Raw genomic sequence first — 17,903 nt, forward strand, 5'->3', positions numbered from 1 at the left:
TTATGGAGGGCCCTAAAACCATAGATTACTATTGAGCTTTTACCATGCTTGACAGCAGGATTTTATGCAATTCTGTAGGGCCTACAAGGCAGAGATGTTCTGCCAGGTCTTAGCTGGCACCCTCTTCTGTTTTTCACATGTGCCTCACCCTCTTCCCCCTGCCAGTTTAGTAGCCAACAGTCTGTAATTGGAATAATTATTACTTGCCATCTGACTTTTAAAATTATGTAGTTAATCTTGTTTAATTGTTTTTATCTTGATGTTTTTATAGTTATTGTACATCACCTAGAGCCCTGCAGTATTAGCCGGCCCAGGACTAGGGGTGCCTGCGCCCCAGGCCATATCCCCGACCTCTGCCCCTCCTAGGTTTTTTTCGTTCGCGCACCAATTATCACTGCCCTCCCCTTCCCGTGGCCGCCCGCCTGCCTGCCGCCCACCCCCCAGTCACCACCATTTACTTCCCTAGCCCACCACCATCCCCTGCCTGCCGCCACTATCCCCGCCCACCCCCCATGCCAGCTGCTGGCTCGGCAAAGTCTGGGGGGCATGTGGCAGTGATGTCATTATTAAGTCACTGCCACGCACCCCCCCCCAGACTTTGCCAAGCTGGCAGCCGGTGCAGAGGGTGGGCAGGGACAGTGGCAGGCAGGTGAGGGGAAGTAAACAGCAGCGGGTAGCCAGAGGGCAGGTGAGCAGCCACAGGGAGGGGAGGGCAGCAGCTGGCCACAGGGAGACAAACAGCGGTGGGTGAGGAGGTGAGCAGTGGCAGGCACAGGGAGGGGGTGGCGGCGGGCTGCGGGGAGAGGCCAAGTGGCGCTCAAGGCGGCTGCCTACTTGGCCCTGAGTATTAGCTGTTGTGATGTTCATAAATCTAAATAGCAATAATAACAATAACAACAGTAACAACAATAATAAAATATAGGAGGGGTGGCCAACAGTAGCTCTCCAGATGTTTTTTGCCTACAACTCCCATCAGCCCCAGCCAGCATGGCCAATGGCTGGGGCTGATGGGAGTTGTAGGCAAAAAACAGCTGGAGAGCTACCGTTGGCCACCCCTGAAATATAGCTTGAGATGAAGAGGGTGGGTGAGTAGAATGGCGAGAAGGAAGCAAGGAATGTTGATGATATGGGGCTGCCAAGAGGAAAATAGAGTGGAGAGGAAGATACAGGGAAAAGCAAGATGCTCCCCTTATGTCCTTGCAGGTTTTCTGCCATGCAAATAGGCTCATCCTGCCACAGGAACCAGTATAATGCACTTTGGCCAGATGGAGGTTGCCAGGGGGAGGGAACGAAGAATAGCAGAAGATGGGGGCAAATAAAGGTAGGTCAGTTAGTAGGTGGGAAAGAGAAAAAGGAGATGGTGACAATGTGGGTATTGCTAGAGGAAGGGAAACAGGAAATAAGAGCGAAGAGGGGGTTACAGGAAAAAGTTAATTGCCCCCCACAAATCCTTGCAGGTTCCCTGAGACAGTTTTCCTAAACAGAAGCTACACAAGGGAAAGAGGGAGGGAAAACTGAAGATGGCAGCAGATGAAGGTAGATTTTGTGATGGGTTAGAGGAAGCAGAAAAGGGGGAGAGCCTGTTAGGGCTGACAGGAAAGGGAAAGATAAAATAGTCAGGAAGAGATAAATGAGATGCCCCCCACAAGTCCTTGTGGGTTCCCTGCTTCTATTTTTAGAAAAGGCTGAGTAATTATCCATCTAACAATTGTAATTAGCCTTGAACATTTAATTGTACCGGACTTTTTAAAAATCTTGCTCCTGTCTGTTAACGTATTCACTTTACAAGCTTTCTAAGGATCAGATGTAATTCTCCTTATATGAAAAAGGGTTTTCCCCCTTTCAATACATTTTTATACTCTTAATTGCACTAAATTTATCTGAGACAAAGCTCTGCAGAAGTAACAGCTAAGAGAATTAGATACCCAGCTTCTATTAATGGTCAAGCCCTGTAATCATTCTTTTAGATTCTGTAGAAAGGGAAATAGAGAAAAAGGAAAGTTTTAAAAAGACTTGGCAGCATTCCCTTTGTGAACTGAGGCAAGGTATGCATTTCAATGCTAACCATGTCCACCACAAATAATATTCTATGCAGTTCAATACAGGCTTTAAATAATCAGCAATGGTTTTTTTGCTCAACTGAAGTGCTGCTGACCTGCCTAATGTGGCCACCTTCCGGCTTGTGTGCGAACTGCAGTATATTGTCTACTATATTCAGTAAATAGCAAAGAATAAAAGCTCTTCAAGTCAAATATCAATTGCACAATAAATAAATGCTTACATGAACAGTTTCTAACGATTTTCCCTTCTGATAAATTACTGTGGGGGGAGAGAAGCTGAGATTTTAAAAATGAGTTTTCAAATGGTGATATATTATTTGCTACACAGTTTAGAAATGATGTAATATTCAGAACATTTTTTCAAAAACGATCACTATGGAGGAACAGATCCAAACATCCATTTTAGGCTCTCTGGATACTGGCCTTTCAAGAGAAGCAAATGGAAAGCATCTGCATGCAAAATTCTGTAGAAATTACCCTTAAATCTTTGCCCAAATTATCCTAATAAAAAACTTTGTGCAAACATGGGATTTGCTAAAAGTATGCATGCTTTTATAGTTGTATATTACATATAGACTGGGCCAGAGAAGAGATGGCTTTGAAACATAGACATATGCTGAGTTGGATCCCAACTCCTTTTCTGTGCAAAGTTTACATATTAATTGTACACAAAATTTTACAGCTGCGAATATTTTATGTCTAGCTCTAAAAAGCTGCCTAAATTATTAAAATGCACAATTATTTTTCTAGGCACATTTAGAATTGAACACTGGACTTACCATGAAGGGCAAGGAGGAAACTGATATGCTTGTGTTCTTCCCACAACCCCTGGAGGCAGGAAATTGATTGTACTTCCCTTCTCTGGGGGGAGTAGGAGCCCATCAGTTTGGAGACTTCCATAGCTGAACAGTCCACAATATGTGCCATACAAATAAATAGGGAACAAGGCTTACAGAACCCTATGAAACAAACCATACAGGTAAAGATAAACTGTTAGAACAGTGAAAAAACAATGAACACAGAGACTGGCAGTCACCCTTCAGGAAACAAAATGGACTGAACAAGGACCTACTAGTCTCCAACTAGGGTGGGTCCAGAGTGTCCTTCTTGCCTTTGAGAAGAAGGAACCTTCACAATAAGTTAAATATTCCATTCTGCCTCAAGGGGGAAGACACTCTGATACACTTGGGATGTTAAAAAACTCTTCTGATTCAGGGAGGGAAAAGTGACCGTCAACACAAAGATAACAGTGAGATGAGACTAAATCACTTGCTGTAGGACTCTCAGCCCAAATGCTGCACCAGCCACAGTAATAGAGTACATTTTGTAGTTTCTGATAAACATCTACACCAAAGCCCAGTTAGTGGCCATGCATATATCTGCAGCAGATGCATATGTGTCAAACACTGCAGACATAGAAGCACTTCTTGTTGAATGAACTGTGATCCCCTCTAGGATTTGAAGACCCTGAAATTCATATGCCAAGGAGATGCAGTCCTTTAGCCACCTGCTTAGTGCAACCCTGGAAACCTTTTTTCCCTTGAATGTTGGATGAAAGGCCACAAAAAGGGAATCCAACTTCCTAAATGGCTTGGTCCTTCTGATATAAATACAAAGTGCTCTACAAAGGTCAAGCAAGGTGTAATTCATTTTCCTAGGATGAGACGGCTTTGGGCAGAAGTATAGTAAACACATCTCCTGTGAAATGTGAAAAGAGATGTTAACCTTGGGAATGAAGGTGGGATCTGTATGCAGGACCACGTGTCCTTGTGGAAGATGGATGAGCCCTTTCTCGTGGAAAGAGCAGCTATCTTTGAGACCCTTCTTGCTGATTTAACTGCTACCAGAAGTACCTTTAGGGTAAGGAACTTCAGGGAAACCTCTCTCAGAGGCTCAAATGGAAGACTGATCAGAGACTGACAAATGACGTCTCCAAGAAGGAAACTTGTGCACTGTAGTTATTTCCCTTCAGAAATCTCTTCACCATTGGGTGCCTGAAGAGTGGTGCCACTGCAAAATTATGAAAGTGCGGTACTTAGGGCAGCTACCTGGTAACAAAGAGTGCTTGTTCTTAGACCTTGATAAACTCCATCCTGTAGGAAGGACAATACCTGAGGAAGATCCAGGATGTCTGGTTCCCCCTGGCCCAGCTTGGAGTGGCTGAGCCAATCTGCTTGAACATTTGCCACTGATATGTTCTACTCTGAAAACAGAACATATCTGGGCAGAACATCTACTCTCACTAGATGTTGTTCTGCCCAGGATATGACGATAATTGTTAACAGAAAACACTGTTATAAAGGGTAATTATAATCAAATAATATGAAAATAATAATTTTCAAATCCTATCTGTTATGTTATTGAAATTCTATCATTAAATCAAAAAACAACCACTAGGGTTAAAGTATACCATTTATAATATTGACATTGTAGTAAATGTCATTCATTCCTGAATATTACTACAGTGTAGATAACATCTTACATAACAAAGTGAACAAGCTCAAAAATCCACCAAAACAGTTAAATACAAATTCCAACAATTCCAAATGATTATACACATGAAAACAATAGTCAAGCAGTTCCAACTGTACAGCATCATAAATCATAGACAGTAGCAGCTTCAACTGATTAGTGCCTAGGTGTCTGCTCATTTCAATAGTTGTCTTCCTCAAAGTCAAACAAGCTTCAAAAGATTAAACCAGCTTCAAAGAAGATCATATGTAGCATCTCAGTCTGTAACTTAATTGCAAGAGGGAAAATCTATAATATATAAAGGTGCATGTAATTCCCACTGCCAATTAAAAACTCACAAGTTTTTAGATAGAGCCCTTACGAAAGATTCTCAAATGTGACTTACCCAAACTCCTGTACATGTCAGACACGGAGCAGCTAATCCAGTAATGTTTGAAGGACAACAAAATCTTCCATCTTAAGCAACATTGTCCAAAAGATTCTAAACAAACTGCCACTTTGCATACATTATTAGAATTAAACTGGTATGGAATGTACTTAAAAATACTACACAAAATCATATATCTTCCTCCCTGTGATCTATTTCTAAAAAGTGTGAAACTTAAAGGTGCCTCTATGATCTTATTTCAAATCCTGGATTTAAGCTCCATAATGCATACTTTAAAAAAACTCAAAACACTCAATATGGGCACATAATAAGATATACAACGCTCTTTGCATTGCAGTTGGTAAACTGTGTTGAATGTTGAAATTCTTTTAATTCCATTGCTAGAAGGCATATGAAGCAATTTCCACACTTATGTGTTTCACAGCACTCAGTCCTTTCAGGTGATATATGTGCAATATCTGATCTTAAGATTACATCATGGATTTTCCTTGTTCTTCTAAAATCTATGCATAAAATCTACTGCAATATGGTATATCTTCCACTATGTGCCAATGTTTCTATACAATCCTTTTTAATGAATTAGTCAAGGGTGCTTACTGGAAAGCACACATAATATTCTGTTGTTTTTCTTTAAGCAGTACTGTTCTGTTTACTAACTGGGCACTAGTCTTAGCTTTCTATGTTACCCATGTAGGGTAGCTATGGATGAGAAATTGATTCTCCAATTTCCTAAACTTTGGTTCATAATACTGTATGTTTGTTGAGTTCTGCTTTAATCTAAGAAACTTTCCATAAGGCAAATTATGTAGTAAATGTGGTGGATGGAACAAACAGAAATGTAAAAAGGAATTCCTGTCCACTGGTTTGGTGTAAGTATGAATTGCCAATACATTTGTTTTAGTTCTATACACTACCACGTCTAAGAATGAAATTGACATTTTATCATGTTGGCATGAAAATTTAGTAGTATTCACAGTCACAGAATCTTTATTGGCATAACAGCAACAGTATCAAACCAAAGAAGCAGGAAAAGAAAAATGGTTAATTAAACATTCTAAACAGACTTCTTCTCCTGTAAGCACAGTAAAGGAAGTTTGCCAGCGCTTTGTTGATTTCAGCCTTATTTGAGGCTAGTAAACTCACTATCTTGCTTTCATCAGGTTTACCCCCCAGGGATTGCAATATAGGATCCAGATAAGATGCATGTAAATCACAGTAGAATCTACAGGATAAAAAGTACATGGTCCGTTCCTTCAGTTTCCTTCAGCCCACAGGGACATAGTCCATCAGAGAGTGGTATTTTCTAAAAATCTCCCATGACAAAAGGAAGCACATTAAAATGGGCCAACATAAACACCCTTCAAATATGGGGCTCAATCAAACAAGAAAAATACTCTGCAAGCGAACCACTAAAAGGAATCCTCCATTGCATGGGAGAGCAATGCCCAGAAGCAAGACGTCTAAGATCCTGAATCTCCATGTCAAGTAATCTCTGTTTAATCATGACAAAAGCATGCCTCTCTGAAAAAAGGGTCAGATCACTGATGCTAAGCCCCATTTGTGTGGTTTTCCCTTCAATGTGGGTCAGCCAATCAGATAAATAACATTCATGCAGCATATGTGCAATAAGACTATTAGGCCCGCTTCTGAATGGAGGCGCAGCCAAAATTTGAAAGTTGAGATCTACGCCTTTGTGGCTAAGCGTCTCTGGTTTGTCTCAAGGCATACCGCCACATTAGATACACAAGCTGGAAGCCCTAAAATTTTCCTAAGAAATTTAGATTGGACTCTTTCGACTATTTTGTTAAGTTTGGAAATCCAAATTGGGGCACCATATAATGGTTTAGCACATATTTTATAATTGAACACTTTAAGAACAGCTGGTATAAATTGGTTTCCCTTAATATAGAAAAAGCGAGAGATTGCAAGGTCACTGCTATTCACTAATATTATGACTTCCTTAATATGAGTGGCCCAATTAGCATTATAGTGGAAATGAATACCAAGATATCCAAAATTTTTCACCTGTTCAATGGGGTTTCCTCATATAGTCCATTTGGAGGGCTTCCAACTCTGACCGAACACAATAATTTTGGACTTATCAAAATTCAGGGAAAGCTTGTTCTTATCACGATAAACTAAAAAGCGCATTAGCATCTTTTTCCTCCCAACTTTTGAAAGTGAGAAGAGAACAGCATCATCGGCATATAGCAATAGCAGGATGTGTCTCTTTCCTAATTTGGGGTAATGTCCATCGACACAGCTCATAAAGGTGCCAAATCATTTTTAAAAAGGTTGAACAATACAGCAGCCAAAATACAGCCTTGCTTGACACCCACTGTAATTGCAATCTTATAAGTTAGGTCTCCATCTTTTGAGCATCTAACCTGGCAAGTGGTTTCAGAGTAAAGGTTTTTTTTAAACAGGAGAAGCAATCACTTATCAATCCCCATATTACTTAGTTTCTTCCACAGAATGTCCCTGGGCACTGAATCAAAAGCTCCCTTAAGGTCTAAAAAGGCTGTGTATATGTATAATTTGGGTCCTTTCCCTTTCCTATATTTATTTACAAGATGGCTAAGGACTGCACAATGGTCCAGGATTGACTTACCCTGACCAAAAGCCAATTTCCTCAAGCCCCAGGATTTGCTGGTCTAGCATCCAAGATTTAAGTTTATTGACCAAGTGATTGGCATACAGCTTCCCCACGATGGATAAAAGACTGATTGGTCTATAATTATTTGGGAGCTGAGGGTCTCCTTTTTAAAAGATGAGTACTAAAACAGCATTCTTCCATTCTTCTGGTATTACACCAGACCTGTCTATGGCCATAAAAAGGGCTGCTAGGAAGGGGGTTCACCACTGTGGAAAAACCTTGATAGCCTGAAGGGGAATAGCATCAGGCCCAGGGGCTTTTCCCAATTTAAGTGCTGCAATTAGAGATTCAGTCTCCTCAATCTGCATTGGAGCCCAAATTGGACAATCATCCAGACAGAAGTCAAATTCCTCTTCAGGATTGCACCTGGTCTCCTGAAAAATCATTGTCAAATGCTTATACCAGCAATTGACTATGATTAAGCTATTTACTTGAGTCATTGTTACCTGTGGCCTGCAGGAGAGGTTCCCAGCTTTTAAATAGAAAATTTTTCTGCTTGCCTTATAGAGTTGGTGTAACGCCTTTTGAAATTCAAAGTAATCCAATGGGAGATGCACTAAAGCTGACTCCCTATAGCAATGGTAAATATCACGTACGTGGCTCTTCATTACCTGACACTCTTTATCAAACCAATTGCATGTAGAGATTTCCCTGCTATCCCATTGTTGCTTCGCATACAACATCATGACCCCAGAAAGTTCATTTACAAACTTATCATATGACAAGATCCACTCTGATGGTGTGGTATCTAATAGAGCTACAAACTTATCAAGGGTGCTAGGGTCTAGGAGACCAGCAGTCATTTCTGCTGCCCTCTGTGTCCAAATGACCCTGGGTAGCTTTGACGACACACTGCTGCTTTTCACATTCAAGCAACCACTCTCGGGGCGATAGCAGAGGTATCTAACTCCAGGGTCAATGGGAAATTATCACTTTCAGTGCGTCCAGAGAGTGCATATGCCTTCATCTCATCCCTCAGGGCTGGTGAAATCAACATACAATCCACCACACTACAACCCCAGGGTGATGCAAATGTAAATTCACCATGGGAATCCTAAGGGTGCAATCCATTCAGGATAACAAGATTGAACCTCAGACAAAATTGGGCAAGGTATACACCAGCCTCATTAAATGTTTGGTCTTTAGAGAGCCTCAGTTCAGAGAAGCAAATAGGGCTATCAATATTGGTCAAGTCTCAACATCCCGACCATCTCTGCACTGTTCTGACCCACTCTATAATTAAAATCACCAGCAATCAAAAAGTTCAAAATTGGATATCTTTGCTCTAACTCCTCTAAATACGTAAAGAGCTTCTCCCAGTTAAAGGACAGGGATTCCTTTGCTGTACATGGTGGCAGGTAGATATTAATTAATATTAAAGATTTCCCTGTGCTCTTCAGCATACAAGCCTGACCTAGGTAACCACAATCACTCAAAGGGCAAAACTCCCAATTTAAGTTATTGGACCAAAGCATGGCCAGGATAGCTTGGGGATGCCCAAAGCGCTTAGATTTGAAGGCACATAATTTAGTAATTTAGTAAAATAGTATTGTGGATGGTATTAATCCAACTGAAAACCTCTCCCCACCACCACTATTACTGTTTGTAAAATTGACAAAAGGGAGTATCTTATCTGTAGGGCAAAAGTGGTAGTTCACTGAGAATCTTTTGGCCTCCATTGCTTAATATGAAAGATTGTTGCCCTTTAAAAATTAATGGATTGGCTGCTTTGCGCCTGAAATGTACAAGAGTTTCAGTAAGTCATATCTGAGAATCTCTCATAAGGAATCTATCTAAAAACTTGTGAGTTCTTAATTGGCAGTGGGAGTTACATGCAGCTTTGCATATTATGATATCATTTCCTAACATTTAGTACAATGTCAAAATTTAAAAAGGGATATTTTAACTCTTGCAGTTGGGTTGTTGTTTTATTTAATGATATAATTTCAATAATATAACAGACAGGATTTGGGAATTATTGTTTTCACATCATTTATTTATAATTAGCCTTTATTACAGTGTTTTCTGACAACTATCACACACTGTGATCCCATGGTTTATTATCAGGACATGAGAATGCTTAATTCCTGTTGTAGCTTCATGGCTTTGGCACCTCCCTGGTGGTTCACATGTCCCTTGGTCATGGTGTTGTCTGTCTGTATACATATGTTCAGTTGAGATAAATGAGCCTGCTTTGGTGGGGAAAACAGGATATAAATCCAATAAAATAAAAAAATAAATTTTAAAAAATGTTCTTCGAAGTGAAGTGCCAGATAAATTGCACGCAGTTGCAAAAGATTGATGCTGAGTGAAGATTCTTAATGGGATCTGTAGGTCTGTGGTCTCTTGAAAGTGTTTGCCTTGAAGCAAGTATTCTTAACTGTACACCAAGGGAGGTTCTTCCTGAGATGATAGATGATGCTGATTTTGATGTGCTTTCAGTTTTATGAGCCTCTGATATGGCAACAGCATCCACTGAAGTATACAAGACTGTGCAGAGGCCCAAGGGACTCTCAGTAGCTACAGTCATGTAGCTTAGCAGACTTTCATGGCAGGATTGTAAGAAGTACCCAAGCGAGGATCATCAAGTCCACTGATTTCACACAGTGAACCTGTTTCACATTCTGAGCGTCTTCTCTGATCAGTCTACTAGAAGAAACATTTTTTTCCAGGATTGAATCTATCACTGGTTCCAAATATGTGATGACTTGGCAGGTGTCAGCTGGCTGTTTCTGAAATTGATTAGGAAGCAATGACTGGAGAAATAGTGAATAGCATCCTGAATGTCCCTGAGTGCCTGATCTTCGGAAGGTGACCTTATAAGGAGGTCATCGAGGTACAGATGTATATGGATTCTTTTGAGATACAGGCTTGCAACTAGTGAGATGAACAGTTTTGTGAATATCTGAGGCACTAATGCCAACCCAAATGGCATGGCCCTGAACTGGAAGTGTTTTCAGCCAAGGGCAAATCTCAGATACTATCTGTCCTGGGGAGATGGGCACATGAAGATATGCCTTGGTTAAAGTGATGAAGGCCATGAAATCCTCTGACTTCAGGGCTTCAACAATGGCCTTCAAGGTCTCCAACTTCCTGTATCTTATAAACCTGTTCAAAAAAAGGGGGACTGTTCAAAAAAAAGGGGAAGAGGATATCCCCCCCTTTTTCCCTCAAGGCTTCAAAAAGACAAAGAACAAATTTAAGAACTCTCAATAATCTAAATTGGACTGAACATGGATATTCGAATGGATTTGGCTTACAATTAAACAAGCTTTAATGAGAGCATTATTTTATTTCAATATGGTTTGAATAAAAGTCGGATATATTTTTAAGCGAAATGCTTTTGATACATTAAGACTGAAATGATTATAAACGGACTGTAAGAGAAAAGCACAAGGCTGGAGGAGATTTAGAAAGAGAGACTATCTGGGATTTTGAGTGGCTTTTTAACTTTGATTATCGGACTGAGTTATACTGTGGGGAAGATGGCAAATCAACCTGAAGCATTTGATAAAAAAAATATTATGGTTGCCATATCCTCCTTAAAGCAGGAAATAGGTCTGCTGACAGAGTTGATACAAGACAAGGTGGAAACCTTTCTTTTAAAACACAGCGAAACTGAAAATTTACATGAGTGGAGTGGTGAAAGGATCCCAGTGATGTCTACGGAGATGAGAGATGTGGATAAAGATCCTATGGGAAAGGAGTCGAAAGAAATCAAAATGGAGGTATTGTGCGCAGTTACAAAAAAAAGGCAGAAATCACTCCTGATTAAAGTTTTTACAGAAGGAAGGGACGGTGGAGAGATCTCATTGCTTTCAGTAAAACGGATCTATGTGCAAAATGGGAGAAAAGGCAAATTACTTCAAGAAGATCAAGGCTTGGAAAGCTTTCAAAAAGAAGGGATTATAAACTGTTGCTCTTTCTCGTAATTGGTCAACATGGAATTAATAAAAGGGAACTGGCGTTCGGCCTTGAAACGGCTTTGAAATGACAAGCAAGACTTTTAGAGGCGTGCGGCTTTGAAATGGCAAATGAGACTTCTGAATGCTTCTCTTCTGTTTGTTATTTTTATCTATGGATCATATATTCTCAAAGCTAAACAGAGCAATTTAATAGAGAGTGGGTTATGGAGGAGTATAATTTTTTTCATAGGCAAAAATAAATGTGTGAGAGAGGGGGCCGTTTTCATCTAGGGATCCAATTTTTTTTATAAAGTTAAATACAGCAATATAATAGAGAGTGGGTTATAGAGACTGTATGATTTCTTATTTAACTAAAATAATAAGTATGAGAAATGAGGCTGTCATTGTTTATTAAACGTGCTTCTTAGAGTAATATGAAAATAGGAGATAACAGTCTCCAAAAAGTTTAATGAATCTTAAACATTCAACTTAGACAAACAATTAATTCGGGTCAATTTATAATAAGGTAGACAACACAGGTATTTGAAAATTTCAAAAATTTCCTCCTGGTTCTCCCCCCCCCACACACACCTTTTTTTTTTAGCAATAGAACTTGTTGATATTGAAATAGATAAAGTACTGCTAGGTTTTCTTTTGGTCTTTTGTTATTTGTATTTTTTTCATTTTTTCTCTGACGGAAGTAATTAAGATAGTATTAAGGATAAAGAAATTATATTCATCTCTTCTGCTTATGACTATTGTCAATATTATTAAAGTTAGTGCTTATCCCTAACATGGTTAAAATTAATCAGTGGGCTTTACTTTGTGGTTGGTATCTCTGCTTTTCTTGTTTGTTTGTATTAAAAATGAATAGCTTAGATTTATATCATAAGTAATAGAATAATAAAAAATATATAATAAAATAATCAGGCCTCAGATTCAGTGGGAGTGCACAGGAGCGCAGCTCCTGAACCTTTCTGAGAGTTCCTCCTCCTCCTCCTGAGATTTCCACCTCCTTGTCCATTGAACAGTATTGAAGCTGCATAACAATCCCTGGATGAGCTCCACCACCTATTTTTCTACAAAATGACCCCTGATAAGACTGTATAATGTAGTGGTTGTATTCGGTTAAAATTTAAGACTTGCAGGTAGAAAAAATTTAGTATCAGGTTTGGAAGGTAGAAATGTAACGGCTATACTTAATGCTTTTCTTTTTCTTTTTTTTCCTGTTTTGTTCTTCCCCCAACTGTTTCTCTTTTTTGCTTCTGTATCCCTGCATCACTCTTTTCCCTTATACTGAAACTTAATAAAAAATTTAAAACGCAGAGATATAAACTGAAGGACACAGACATTACATTTTAACTTAAAATACAAACATGCTTAAAACTATTGCAATATTTTATTTAAAATGGAAAGGTGGGAGAATAGAGGGATTTGGCAATGCAATTTTAAAAATAAAACATCAAGAAAAAACACAAGGATCACAGCAGAAACTAAAAATATAAAATTCTCTGAGCCTGGGAAAACAACGAAATGGCATTGCAAGCTTCTCTCCCCCCACCCAAGTCTACTCAGATTGGCAATGGCTCTTCAGTTTGATATCCCCCTTTGGCTGTGGGTTCCCAGGTTAGAGTACTTACTAGGTCAGGTTCATTCAGCAGAAACAAGCTGCCTGAAAGCATTGACACTTTATTTGCAAGGACACAACTCCAGAAAGCATGAGCTTCAGCTGGCTATAGAAACACTGAAAGTGAAACTGATCTCCTCTCCATTGAAATACATTGCAGCACAGACAAAGTCACAAGGAAAACTTAGAATGGATTTTCCATTAAGGCCTCTGGGACCTATCTATCTGCAACTTTGCTTCCTGCTGTAGCTGGCAAAGACAAGGCAGAAAGAGCAGGGAACTTTGGCAGCCTCAGAGCTTCAAAGGATGAGGACAGGAGGGGGGGGGAGAAAGATCCTTGCAGGCCTGATTAAAGTCCTGTGTGGGCCGGTTCTGGCCCATGGGCCAGACATTTGACATCCCTGGGCTAGACTTACATTTAGGTGTCGATTTATGCAGTTGTTTCCCAGCTGGTGTGTGCATAATCCTGTTCACATACATGAATTACTAGTTAAATATGGGATAAATCCAACCAGTTTTCAAATATAATTCAGCCATATGAACTAGAAACAGTGTGGCTTTCCTATTCAAATGAAGGGCTGCCAATTGAAGTACATTATTTTTAAAAAACTTTAAATCTTATTGGGTCAATTAATGCTTTTAGCCGCAATTATTTTTAACGACAGGGTCTCCTTGAATATCAAAGATGGCTGGACCACAATGGGTGTAGCCTACAGGGATGTGGAGCACCTGTAATTATTAACTTTCATAAACTTCTGTCCTAAGCAGGAATCATTTTGTAGAAAAATAGGTGGTGGAGCTCATCCAGGGATTGTTATGCAGCTGCACATACTATTCAATGAACAAGGAGGTGGAACTCTCAGAAGGAGGAGGCGGAACTCTCAGAGAGGTACAGGAGCTGTGCTCCTGTGAGCTCCCACTCAATCTGAGGCCTGGTCCTAAGTAGACTGAAAACTGGGCACACAGAGGAGGAAGAAATGTAACATTCCAATTCTGTACAGAAAGAAGCTAATTCCCACCCTACCAGAGGCCTCTGTTTAGCTCTCAGATTTCCTTCTACCTGGTGACTTACTTCAATTAGCACTCAAAAGTTTCAGAGCTTTCTCATGCTTAATAAGGGGTTTTAAAATTAATTATCTGTTTCTTCTATTACATAGCAACACTTCTCTCATAATCCTGGTTCACACATACACTTCAAAGGATTAACAAAGGAATCAAGGTTGCTATCAATGCACAAATAATGCAAAATCACAAATACCAGGAAGGGAAGAAAGGTGAAAATAGCTCTAGATAAGATGGTAGGGAAAGACACACATTGACTGTATTGGGATAGGGAAAGTTCTGCTCTGTAAGTTCTACTGCAGTCCTGTTGTTAATAGATACAGTAATACACATTTACAATAGTACACTAAAATACAATATTGTTATCACAACCATCTGCATGCCATCCAGAGATGCTGGGCTGAAAATTTTCCAGAAAAGTTTCCAATGCTTTTATTTCTCCAATTTCTAAAAATTCATTATTTGATAAAATTAATGAGTAGCTACCATTGTCAAAACCAAATCAGGCAATTTTGGCAGTTTCAAAGTTCTTCAGGTGATCATCCCCAGTGAATTGTGTGGGATAGTAGTTCAGTTCAGTTTTATTGCATAGGGCCAATGGCCATTACAAACATAAAAATAATATACAATAAAATACAGTAAAGCTAAATCAAAACACTATAAAGTTACGTTTTGAAACTTATTTCATAAAAAAGGTAAGCCTCCCATAAACATGTTGATTACTAATTAAATCTTAACTGGCCTATACTGACACTAGCCTGGCTTGAATTTTCTTTGCTGCTAGGGGAAAAAGAGCCACCTTGTATGAAACCTCTGGCTCCGCATCTGCAAGTAAAAATGTAACTTTTTTGATCATGGAGCTAAGGCCTAAATTGGCCAGGATTGTACCTAAAAATTTCTTTCTTGGACAGGCCAACAGTGTGGGACAGTATGTGTATGTCTTATTGATTTTTACTGAGGGTGAGGGATAAAAACCACAGATAAATATAATAACATAACTTTTAAAAAGCAAATTATGAATTCACCTGGTTGAATCACAAGCAAAGCTACAATTTATATTTATAACTCTCCTCTGACGTACTAGAAGAGACATTATAATCCCCAACCTAATGTGAAAGCAATGCAAATAATATTATGCAGTGTGAGAGAAAACAAAACGCCCCAGTTATCTCTGTAAAAAAGTTAATTTTTTTTTTAAAAATAGATGTGTCCTGCAGAGTTCTTTGAATAGACTAAAATTATTGTTTCCACAGTTCCCAATGCTATCTTTCCCCCCTAAATTTAAACATTAGGTGATGTGCATGTCTTTAAATATCTTTGAGTATTATTCCAATAAAAATTATTTCCATATAAAGTTTTAAAGTTGCTTATATAACAAAACCACACTGGTTTTCCCCCCAGTCAAATATTTCATTGTTCTAATTTTTTCACAGAAAACCCATATCACTGATGTTCTCTAGAGCTATGGGAAGAGCAAAAGCCACCTAACACCTAACTAGTGTTTTGTAGTCCCCTCTGTACATCTGGAACTCATCTATGATACCAGATGTTAATATAGACATCTTGTCTGGCCAAAAATATCTACCACATGGTTTTTGCTAAAAATCTGACAGTAAAAACTTCAAACTACACCTGAGCAGCTAAGATGTCTTTTAAAAAAAAAAGAGAGAGAGAGAGAGAGACAGAATATACATTCTAAGTGCAGTATACTGCATTTGCGTCAGTAGAATATACCTACCATTTCCCTGAATGCTGTTTCGATGGCTCCTATAACGAGGCACTCGTGGGAGACCTTCTTCTCTGTAAAGAAACGAGTTGGTGGGGTGCCAGGTGAGCCTGGAGCTCCAACGCTCCCACGTAAGGAGGCAGCCCTGGTTAGAGTTCTGTTGCTAGAATTCATGCTCTCTGGCTCCTCCCCCAGGCAGGTTGGGGGAAGGACAGCAGAGTTTTTCAGGATGTCCACAATTTCCTGGAGTTGCTCCACAATGTGATGCTGAAGCACCTTTGATGCTACAACAGCTGCTCCAGATCCTGCGTGCCCATCAAATAATGACCAGTAGCAGAAAGAGATGCCATCTGATTCCTGATTAAGGATGTATAAAAGAAACAAACAAAAAAAATGAATGAATGAAATTTCAACAAAGGGTAGGTATGAGTCTAGAATCTCCCAATACATTTTCAAGGAGGAAGAAATTATAATCTGATCAGTATGCCTACCTGTGTGTAGCTGCAAGAACATTTTTATATTCTATACTATTTTACTCAGAATAGCTGGCAGCTCCATCCTCACTGTCACACCAACAACAACAAAAGAATGTAAAACGAAAGCAAGCTCAATCTTCAGTCAGACTAACAATCATAATGGAGCAGCAGAAGCCACACCACAAACGGAGCCACACAGGAAAACCAATTATGGTGCCTGAAAATTCTATATCTTTTAAAATCCAGGAAATTTGTCCCATCTATTTGACGTTTGCCACAGAGAATCCCCCTTGCTGGGGAGAAAACCTGTTCAAATTCCAGACAGTTCAGTTTAAGGGAAAAAAAGCAGCTATGGGGGGATCTTTAAAGGGATAATTGTTGTGGAATTTTTGGTTCACAGATAACATAAACTGAATATTTCTCTAGTCGATTTCATTTGTCTTTAAAAAAAATTCTAAAATATGCCTAGGAGCATGCCCTTGCCACTTCCATTAAAATCCATTGCATACTAAAGAAGTCATGAAGCTTCAAATATTTTAATTTTATACAAACTAGTACAATTTACCTGGGTGTCTCCATGGAGAGCTCTTGTAGGTCTCTATAGGCTAAAATTTAACTCTTCCACTGCAGACCAACATGGTTACCCTCCATGGTTACCCTCTTGCAGAAAAGAAAAATAGTTGGCACCTGACAATAATAACTCCCACTACTGAAAAATCCCAACCACTGTTTCTGAATCTGTTATTATTCATTTTGTAACTCCACAGTATTACGGCACTGGATTGGGAACCCAAGAGCATGCTACACTAGGCCCCTGCAATTTCAAAGGTATTTCAATTATTTGTTGTGCCCAGCTAGCGACATTTTCGTTCTGTTCTGGCATGGTGCCAGACTGGATGCATGTGATCATACTGTATTAAGATCAACAATTTTAAAGGGGACGTGGTTCAGTTTGACCTATCATGGGAACAGATGAAGGAGCTGCAAATACATTGGATTGTGGCTTCAATTGTCTGGGTTTTTGGGGGTCGGGGAGTGTTGAATCATTTGTACTAGTATGGCACTGGATAAGAGCTCTGTGATGAAACATTTGCTACAGTTGCAAATTTATTTAATTTCTGCTTTGACACATTTCCCCAAACCCAGCATCAAGTTGAAAGAATGCAAAGAGCAAGCACATTAAACTTTTTTAAAAAGCATAATATTTGAGACTGTACAGAATGTTCACAGAACTTAAGCTGTTGCTTAATATACAACACCCACAAAATCAAGTGACTTAACTACTTAAAGTGAAGCCTTTTTTAAAAAAACACCCTAGAATATTAATAATCCCCATTACCTGAAAAGGCTTACCTCTGCTGAAGCTTACAGGATCAATGCACATGAAAGTCATAAATTTAGTTATTTGGTATTCCTTAATGCCTCACCTTTGAGATGGAGAAAATGGACCATTTTCATTTGGGATACCTACAAACCTACCAATACATTCAGCTGTATAAGCATACTTCCATTTGTAAGAAAGAATCAATAT

The 17,903-nt window shown here is 39.3% G+C and overlaps 1 protein-coding gene across 1 annotated transcript in view; it reads right to left on the reverse strand.

Moving 5' to 3' along the window:
• Nucleotides 1–17,903, reverse strand: part of PPM1H (protein phosphatase, Mg2+/Mn2+ dependent 1H) — a 172,783-nt gene that overhangs the window by 82,844 nt on the left and 72,036 nt on the right. The window contains exon 3 of the mRNA XM_060244983.1: nt 15,909–16,253. Within this exon, the coding sequence (XP_060100966.1) occupies nt 15,909–16,253 (345 nt within the window). The remainder of the gene's footprint in view (nt 1–15,908; nt 16,254–17,903) is intronic.

This window comes from Heteronotia binoei, chromosome 8 (assembly GCF_032191835.1).
Source record: "Heteronotia binoei isolate CCM8104 ecotype False Entrance Well chromosome 8, APGP_CSIRO_Hbin_v1, whole genome shotgun sequence".
NCBI lineage: Eukaryota > Metazoa > Chordata > Lepidosauria > Squamata > Gekkonidae > Heteronotia > Heteronotia binoei.